This window comes from Nuphar pumila, chromosome 1, assembly GCF_984573655.1.
Source record: "Nuphar pumila chromosome 1, dmNupPumi1.hap1.1, whole genome shotgun sequence".
NCBI lineage: Eukaryota > Viridiplantae > Streptophyta > Magnoliopsida > Nymphaeales > Nymphaeaceae > Nuphar > Nuphar pumila.
The window spans coordinates 16,918,666-16,928,750 of record NC_143249.1 but is presented as its reverse complement, the minus strand read 5'-3'; the positions used below and the strand labels follow the sequence as shown (position 1 = coordinate 16,928,750).

Genomic DNA, 10,085 nt, shown 5'->3' with positions numbered 1-10,085 from the left:
ATGATCCACCTCTACTGCAAAGAAACAGTTATAAATGATCGCTACATGAGCTTAGATTAGCACTTGTTTTTATCAAGAACCCCTTTAAATCCATCCGATCCTACCCTTGTTTTGGGTTCATTTAGATACTTACATTCAACCCGGAATAGAACCCATTTTTCGTCATTTTCTTCCCTAATAAAAGGTTGTTAAAAACATAGCCACAAACTAAAAATATTGGCAAGGGATAATCTCAGTATAATTTGAAAAAATGTGTTTTTCTTAAAAAAAATATTGGTATATACAAATATAAAAAAATGGAATATGTATAAATGTATAATTAAAATATGAATTAATATAAAAAAAACAGAGTGTTCTTATCAAGTTAATGCAATATTTTCTAAATGGAAAGAGAATCCGATGCGAGTCACAAGAAGTTACAAGCTCGCTTACACATTTTCAATTATACCTACCAACTTACCTACTTACCCTATTTTAAAAACATCGATCATCAGCACGTAGAAGATTTGTTTTTGCCTTAAAAAAAGCAAAGAAACAAAGTTTCCAATCATTTGATACATTTCCTTTTGAGAGTTTATTATTTAGTGTTAGTTGGTCACATCTGGATTAAACGTTCTATATCTAATCCTTGTTGATGACGTGAAAAACAAAAGAATGCATGATGAATTTGTTAGGAATCTGCCAATGAATCTTGTATTTTTTATTAAAATATACATTTTTGGATGCTTGAATATGAACTATTTATTTCAAAGCTTTACAAAATCTCATTTATACATCAAAATTGAAGGATTGGTTCTTATAAAACCAAGCATGTAGATCACATTAGTATAGTTAGATTCAAGAGAAAAGAACAAAAAATTCATAAAAACATATTCTAGTGACTCTAAGATAAAGTAGGTGGTTGAATATGACAATTCAAATGTTGAGCAGCTTTTTGTGATAAATATAGTTTTTCTTTAATTATTTAAAAAATTGCTAATCATTAGCTTTTCTTTTCTCTTTTTTTTTTTTTGAGAAAAATCTTCTCTTTCGTCACATATAGTCAATGGCGTGTGACAAGTACAAATGTCACATCTAAACATGTATAAAGCATTAGATTACATGTTAGGTGAAAGCGATCATATTTTTTCTCTTCATTTGATCATCAGCGTAGCAGAAGCCTCAATTAACGGAGGGAGCATTAGATTACATGATGTATAAATGCTTTTTTTATTTTTTTAGTTTTTAATGAAACTAACCTTACAAATGTCATCTAATGCTTAGTGAGAATATTTTAAATTGTCTAATTATAACGCTGAATCACTAGAATATAAGAATTAATGTGTGAACTTCCATTTTCATGGATTTTTTGTTCTTTTCTCTTGAATCTAACCAGGATGTGATTTACAGGATTGATTTTATAAAAACCCGCTCTTGAATCATCCGATTTTGATGCAAAAACTTGATTTTTTTAATGTTTTAAAATCAATGGCTAATAATCTTCATAAATATTCAAGCATTCAAAAATCACATTTTTTCATCCAAAATACATGATCCAATGGTTGATTCTTAGCAATTATTCACCAAGAAAAAAACATCCACATAGTTGAATTTGCAAAAAAAAGTATTGAAAATGCCCATATTTCTACTTCTCATATTTCAGTTCTTATATTCTAATGACTCTTATAACACATAGACCAAGTTTTTATAATGTTTCAAAAATCAACATCCTATAATATGCAATATTTTCTTAGCTCATAAAATCATACTTAAAAGAAATTAAAAGCTGATTCCTAACATTTAAAACATTGCCCCAAAGGGGATTGGTGTAGTGGGGTGGGGCCTTGGCTGATAGATGGGCAGTCAAGGTTTGATTCTCATAGGCGTCACCCCTCTGTGCAAGCCAATGCATAGCATAGGCTCCGGGGGCAAGGGTCCTAGCCTCAAAGTTTTATGATGCTGGTACGATGACCGTAGGTATGGTAGGCTGAGCTAGCACGATCAGATCTTCATGCCGGGTGCGGTTTCTTCAAGTTATAAATCTAAAAAAAATACACGACGTCATGGCATTAATACCAAATGTGGTCCTAGAAGTTGTGAAGGATGCCCAAACTTGCTGGTGACCCCTGCTGGTGACCCCTACCAGATATCTCTTAAGCCCCATGTGGCAAACCTTGGCCTTCAGCTTGGCACACTACCCCGCTTACCACATGCCTAAAGCTGTTTGTGATGTGTCTCTTATATATGATGCAATCTACTGTCACTAACATTGTTTCTCAAGAAAATATCGGAATAAATTAAAAATTGTTATTTCCAAAAAAAATCTCAAGAAAATATTTGAATATATATAAAAGTTATAATAGAATCATAAATATGGCTTTATCACATTATTAAATATAAATATGGATTTATCACATTATAAAATATACGGACAAAACATGATATTTTCAAAGCAAGTGATTGAAATTATTGTTTTTTTTTCGAGAATGTTTGCAAATAATGCTTGTAATTTGCCACATTTATGCAATCAACCCCTTACTTTGCGCCACTGGAGCCTGGTACAACGATGATCTAATCCACCATGCATCTGAAATTGGACGTCCTCCTTGCATAACGTCATCACTTTGTTCAAGCATGATTTGTTTTAGGTGAACACAGGCGTGAGTTCGAGTAAGATATATATATATATATGAGAATTGAACATATTAGGCTCCATTTCTTGTTCTGCCCCATAGACTTTAAGTGTTTTATGCCATTAGATGTGTTTAGCATGCTCGGTTTAGTGGGAATCGACTCTTGGATCATATTTTTTCGACAAAAAAAACATATTTTTATGAGCCGAGAAAAACTGGTACCTTCATAGCTATTGATTTTAGATCACCAAAAAAACCTTTATACAGGTCAGATTCTGGCAATCCAAAAGCTGGTTCCCACTAAACAAAACCTATAGATCACATTTATAGTGTTAGATGTGAGAAAAATACCAAAAACTACTATTTTTTAATGGGCCTAAGGAGACCTAACAAAAAGAGGGGCCTAAGGAACAATTCTTTCACTGGTATTGGATGTGTGCCTACCACTGATTGCGCATGCAATCAGCGACAGACTTTTTTTTAGTGAAAATGACTTTTAGTGGTGGCCATGGTTGCCACTAATTCCTTTGGATTGAAGCTGGATGTTCGTCTGATGTTTTGCTCGTCTATTGATACAGGTTTTTTTTTGTGTATATATATATATTTAGAGAGAGAGAGACTATAATATGAAAACTAATGTGTGAACCGAATTTTTCATGAATTTTTTGTTTTTTTCTCTTGAATTTAACTGCATGAATGTGATCTACATGCTTGGTTTTATAAAAACCTGCTCTCGAATCATCCGATTTTGATGCATTAGTTTTTTTAAGGCTTTAAAATCAATGGCTCGTAATCTTCATAAATATTCAAGCTTTCAAAAATCAAATTTTTTATGAAAAATACACAATACAATGGTTGATTCCTAGCAAATTCACCATGCTAAGCACATCCACTTGATTGGATTTGCAAAGAAAGTAACGAAAATGCTTATTATTATATGGCAAAAAGGGGTTGGAATTGGGGATGGTTAGAATAGCAAAGTTTCAATGTTTCGGGGTCAAGTTCCAATATTAACTTATATAACTTGGTTTGGTAAATTTCTGTTTTTAATCGTTTTAGTTTACTAATTAGCTTTTCAATAAGTGCCTTCAAGGAGAAATAGGATTTTTTTTTAAATGTAAGTTCTTTGCGTGAATAGGAGTTTGAAGTTGTAAATATGGATGTATTGAGTTTTATTTCATTAGTTTTTTGAATTTTCTTTGAGCATCTTTTCCTGTGGAAGACCCAAAATGAATTTCTTTTTTGGTTCATATCGCTGACCCCAATTGTTTTGGGATGAAGGCGTAGTTGTTGTTGTTGTTGTATCTTTTCCTTATAGGCACATGCCCTTCCTTATAGGCACATGCCCGAGATGCACAGTGATATCAATGGATCATATTTAGGTCAAATATGCAACTCAATCCGAATATGTTTAGTTGAAATCAGTAGATCAAATTACATCCTATTAGTTATTGGATTTGGATCTGGTAAGGAGTCTTGCATCCCAATTAGGGGTGGCAATTTCTGACACGACCCGCCAACCCGCCTCTTAGGCGGGTTCGGGTTGGGCTTAAGCCAACCCGTTTAATAAACGGGTCGACCCGCGTAACCCGTTTATTAAACAGGTCGGGTTCGGGTTGGGGGTATGCCAACCCGCCAACCCGGCTGACCCGTTTAATAAACGGGTTAGGCGGGTGGGTCAACCCGCCAACCCGTCTGCCAACCCGCCAACCCGCCGACCCGACCCGCCAACCTGACTACCTGCCAACCCGATCCGTCAACCCGCCAACCTGAAAACCCGTTTACCCGACCCAACCCATTTATTAAATGGGTTGGCAGGTCGTGTCGGGTCACCCGTTTATTAAACGGGTCGGGTTCGTGTTTGCCACAGCTGACCCGTTTAATAAACGGGTCGGGTTCGGGTTGAGGTATGCTGACCCGCCAACCCGCCAACCCGACCCGATTGCCACCCCTAATCCCAATATGACGAATCCAATCACCTTTTAAAGTATGTTCAATTAGCTATTAGCTAATAGGTAATGTTTTATAGCCTTTTCCAATCCTAATCTGAGTCTGGCTTCAAAATCTAACGTAGTTAGAAGTGTGACACTTAAAAAAAGTGATCTTGACTTCACAAGACCCTCTTTGAGTTCCTAAAGAAAAAACTATGATCTCTAAAATCAACAAGGGTTTTCTTAAGTCCACTTGGACATGGAAAATAGCATATGGCTCAAAGAGATCTTTGAATCCATGAGGAAGAGAAGAGGAAAATACCCAAAAGAAAAATCACTTTATTAAAAAAAAACTAAATTCAAAACAAAGAGTTCCTATTATTTATAGACTCAAGATCCTTCTATTTGAAAGTTCAAACTCTTTAAGGACTCTAAGACGTCCATCCTTGTTCCAAACTTACTTAAAAAGTAAAATCAAATTGAGACTCTTTGCACTTTCCTGCATAAATCATAACTATAAGACTTGGACTTTGACCCCATCTTGGATTTATATTAATTTTAGAAAAAATTCAAGCCATGTGTTATACATCAAAATTCAATTAGGCAAAATCTGATTACGTCAGATTCAGATTCAGCCGTCTACATCTGAACTGAATCCAACTTGTTTAGATCCTTAGAGTGGCCGCAATCTTCGGATCCGCAAGACTAAGTCCATTGAATAAGTCACTTTACATAATTCAACATGGGACCGACCTGATCGCAATGGTTCTTTGATCCACAAAAGTGAGTCCAAGAAGATAATATGGTTAGGTGTAGGTTCCACAGGTTAGTTGTCTCATGACTTGGCTTTGGTGCTTACAAACCAGACATGATCACCCAAGAGGCCAATTAAAATCCTATAGGTATATTTATATCTCTTTCAAAGAAAGGCATACATGATTCAGCTGGCTGTGGTTTTTATTATCTTATCCACCTCAAGCCGGACAGATCCAAGTTAATCCAGCTGGATTGCCCGGTCCGACCGGTTGACAGACCTACCTAAGGCCATCAATAGATGAGTTTCCTTGCACTTTTTTTTTTCTTTTTTTGATAACACATGTAGGATTTGAACTCAAGACCTCTCGGTTACGATAGTGTGACCTAACCATCCAGCTATCTCATTCATCTCCTTAAATATTTAAATTAGGGTTCCTTTTCTTACAAGGTAGGAAGGAAATTCCCTTTCGTGCGAAAGGGACACGCAGTTGGGAAACCACCATCTCACTTTTTCTTACAAATGGCTTCCCCGTCCCTTCTAGTGGAGAAGCCATTTGGTGTGAAAGAATGAGCCCCACAGAAAACGGAAGAATGAATTGCCCCATAGGCAATGCTTCGGCCGACACTTTCGTTCAGGACCTTTTGTTTCACACCCAAGAGAGGCAAATTTGACAACTTTTGTTTAATGCTTTCCTATGAATTCATAGACTCTATTTCACAGAAAATAGGAAATCTTACGTGAAACAAACATGCCTATGAGAAATATACAATTGGACCCACATAATAAATGCAAAAAAAAAAAATATAACTTTCCTGTCAAAATGAGTTCATACCACCCTCTCCCTTTCCCCCCAAAGTGACCCATTTCAAAGGAAATAGGCTTCCCTTGTGTGGAAGTGTGACAAACGCCCCCTTAGTCTCTGTCACATTGACACGGTACTTGCCAACGTTTAGAGAGACACACTAACATGTACGAGCATATTTTAACAAGTAACAATTTCTAGTTGCATTGCAATAAAAAATTCATCTTCATATATTAAAAGATCAAAAAATATTTTTTTATAATAAAAAATTAACAAATTCGTGTTCTCATGTCCTACTTTTCAAAAAAAACTGGAAACTCGCATCACAAATTCGTGTCACATAACCGTGTCTTCGTAACATAGCTTTAGTCAATAGAGTTGACTAATGAATATACAATATAGTGGAGGGCAACATAAAAAATCTCACTCATATAATTCCAGTAGAAAATGCAAACAAGCGTGATACTTGAGGTATGCATATACATGTTGACAAGCAGTTCAGGCCTCCATACTGAGTTACAAACCCCTCCACTGTTGAAAGAGGACACAATCAGGTAGGCCTCAAATATACATCACTACTAAGTGCATAAATTTAACAATTTTATTATTATAATTAACCATCATCAACAACAAAAGACATGCCAGAATGCAACCACAGAGCCTGTGGGATGGTCTTTTTCTCACTTGAGGAGAGGACTGCCTTCCTTGATCAGCACAAAGACGCTGCTCCCATCCCCCCTTGAGATCCTCAGCTCAGGGTCCAAATAGGTTGTGAGCAACCATGACTGAGCCCTCTCAGAAGTGATAGAGAATTTCAATGGTGGCTGATCTGCGATCCTCTTGGAAACTGATGAGGCAGCATCTTGCACCGAAGTGATCAACCCTTTCAATGGCGAAAGGTCGATGTTCCGCCCCAAAATTGCCACACTTTCCGGTATCACGATTGAATCAGTGAGTTGGGGTGTTCCAATCACACCTTCTTCAAACTTTATCTGCCAACAGCAAGCACAAGATAAATAGAGTAAGAGCCCTTGACATGCATCACTGCTAACTGCAAGCATTTCAACTAGCTTCGTTCTCAACAAAGAAGTATGATGCTTTTTCTTTTTTAGAAAATTAACTCTGATGTCACTAGTATTCTTCTGTTCCTAGATAATGATGAAGATGAGCAGAGCATAGTTCATATGGCAAGTATCATTTCCAGGATACCTCACTTCTACCCAATGAAAAATCTAGAGATGCAAGTTCTAACTCAAAGGACATTTTGTGGTAAGAAATGAGAATTAGATCAAAGATCATCTCTGGATTTTCAGTCACCTTTCTATGAGCATCATTGATTCCTTGACATTGTCCTTATGATTTTGATGGACAACTGAATATCGTCCCACATCAAGTCATATTATTAACTGATTCCTCAGTTATATTCAATGCTCAGAGAATACGATCGATATGAGTATGGACCCAACCCTAACGGTTCCCAAGTGAAACCTTAGTTGTCAAAGGAGGTGCCTAGGCAGCCTAGGCGCAGCCCCACCACCTGGGCGACCAGGTCTGGGCGGTGGGGCCCTATATTGCCGCTTAGGCTGTCACCCTTTTTTTTTTTTGAAGTTGAATATAACCAAAGAATCTGTTATTTACAATATGATATAAACTGCTCTCCAGAGGAAGGGGCCTGATTCCCGGTTGAGTTCTAAGTTCCCGTCTGAGTTAGGAAACTTACCAATGTTCACCCATAATAGGAGATAACACTAAAGAAGAATACTTTTCGGTTTTCTTAAGTGCAGAGGGGTTCACAACACTAAAGAAGAAACAAAGTTCAATCTACAGGACTGCTGGGTGGAGAACTCATGGATCCTCGCAATCTATTTCTTGAAGTTAAAGGTTTGGCTGTATTGTTTTTGTAGGCAAGAACCACCGTCTTGTAAGTTCATGTATTTTCCCGTCTTAGTTTATTGTTGTCCCGTGGAAACGGGGTTCAGTTGAATCAGATAAATCCCGTGCCCTATATGTTATTAATTTTACTCTTTCCATTGAGGTTTGAGTTTCAAGAAAAACATATTAAAGAAGCAAGAGTTGCACGTGTTTCTCGTAATTAGTATCAGAATCCTAAGATTATGAAATCCCTATTGGCTCAGTATTGGTAGTCTTGTTCAAGATGGTTCATTGTAGTTCCTTTCAAGTTCAGGATCCTCAGGTTTGACAGATGAAACTTTTCAACTTGAAAACTGAAGATGCATGTAATGTTGGTGAAAGATGAATGCATGGTAGCCTTAGAAAAAAAACAACGAACTTGACAAAATGCCCCAAGAGTAATTTTAAGATATGAATCAGTTGGCCATGGCGGATATAATTTTCATCTTAAAAATTGGTTCCATGCAATGCTTCCTCAAAATCATGACCAAAAGGTTTGTAAAAGAAGTGAAAAAGCACACATAAAAGTAAATCACTTTCTAACACAAACTTTTGGGTTTTTCTCTTTTTTGTTTTTTGACGACTCCATAGTCTGAAAAGGGTTAAAGGATCCGTTTCGAAATCAGCTGAATAGATGTAATGAGTTAATGATGTATGGCTTCTACTCTGCTATTGCACTTCTATTAGAAAGTTCAACTTCCAACCAATATGCGGCTTCTACACTACTAGAAGTACACATACTCCAACACCAAGGAGCCAAAGCAAGCTAACTTTTGGTTATGCTACAAACGCCCCTGAGTTTGATGGTCGGCCTATCTCATTCTGTGGTAAGCCCTACGCCTTATTGAGATTGCCACTCTCACGGGAAGAAGGCAAGAAGGCCGTGATGGGTACAGAAAGTCACCATCTGTCTTGAAGAATTAGAAGGGCAGAGTTTCTTCCATCTCCTTGTACTTCACTCAGATACGAATAACTGTCAGATCAATGGATGTAGAGGCGCAGATAGAGAGTTTTCGCGGGGATGATGAATGATATCTAGAAGGAGGAAGAAGGAAAAAATAGTGTTCCCTCACTCACTCAAACAACGATTAGAAACACATGGATGCCGAACAGAGAGACAGAAGATGCAGAAATCGACAGAGCCGAAGGAACTCCTACAGTCCTACTACGGTACTACCAACTTCAAATGAGAGAGAATATTGCATCATTTTACTCTATAGGGACATGAATTACTATATTGATTAGGCAGGTTTACCTGCACGCGCTTGGGGCTTCGGATCTCAAACTTGGCGTTGGTGCTCAAGGAAGTGGTGGCCAGCGGCCCTGAGAAGAGAACCGAATTCTCCACCGTGAAGTTTTGGGAGTCGATCGTCTGCGATATCTCCGCCACCTTCACCAGCGGCAGCGTTCCTGTCGCCAACAAGGGAAACAATTCCGAGAAGGAAGTGTAACTGCAAACAGGAAACAGAGGAATCCACACTCAAATTTCCAAACGCTAGAGGTGTTCATGGATAGAAATATGAAGGAAAGCAAGCTTCTTACGCGAGGATCCACTTGCCGTCGAGGAGGGTGAGGGCTTCGGTAGGGGCGGGCGTGGGGTTCTTGGCCTCCATCCTGGTGATGAGCTCAACGACCTCCGCCCTCGTCTCGCTGCTTGCCCTCAGCCCCAAATCCGTTCCATAGAAGGAATCGACGAGCGCGCGCTTCAACTGCGCCACCTCCACCGGCTCCAGATCCTCCTCCTCCTTCTCCGACCGCTCCTCCTCCACCGCCGTGTGGCCGGCGTCAGCGGCCACCACAAACCGGCCCCATCGCTTGACCTTCGGCTTATCGCTTTTGGTGAGTGATAAGGAGGAAGGACGGCGAGGGGCGAAGTAGGTGGCGTTGGGGCGGAACCCCACGAAGGTCGCCACTGATCGACGGCCCGCGGGATGAGCTGCAGCGGCGGGAGCTGTGAAGATGAGTCGGGCGGAAGAAGGCGAAAAAGTCAAGCTCCCCATTCTATCTACTTCTGCCCAGAGAGCAAAAGGATCGAAAGGTCACCCCTCTCTCTTTCTTCTTTGTTGCTAGAG

The 10,085-nt window shown here is 38.7% G+C and overlaps 1 protein-coding gene across 1 annotated transcript; it reads right to left on the bottom strand.

Annotated features, from left to right (window-relative positions):
- Positions 1–6,504: 6,504 nt before the first annotated feature.
- Positions 6,505–10,085, bottom strand: LOC149848158 (light-induced protein, chloroplastic-like). The gene is made up of 3 exons (XM_089980213.1): positions 9,556–10,085; positions 9,269–9,464; positions 6,505–7,094 (listed from the first exon to the last, which is right to left on the bottom strand). Exons 1-3 carry the CDS (start codon positions 10,011–10,013, stop codon positions 6,783–6,785), a joined length of 966 nt encoding a protein of 321 aa, XP_089836339.1. The 5' UTR covers positions 10,014–10,085; the 3' UTR covers positions 6,505–6,782.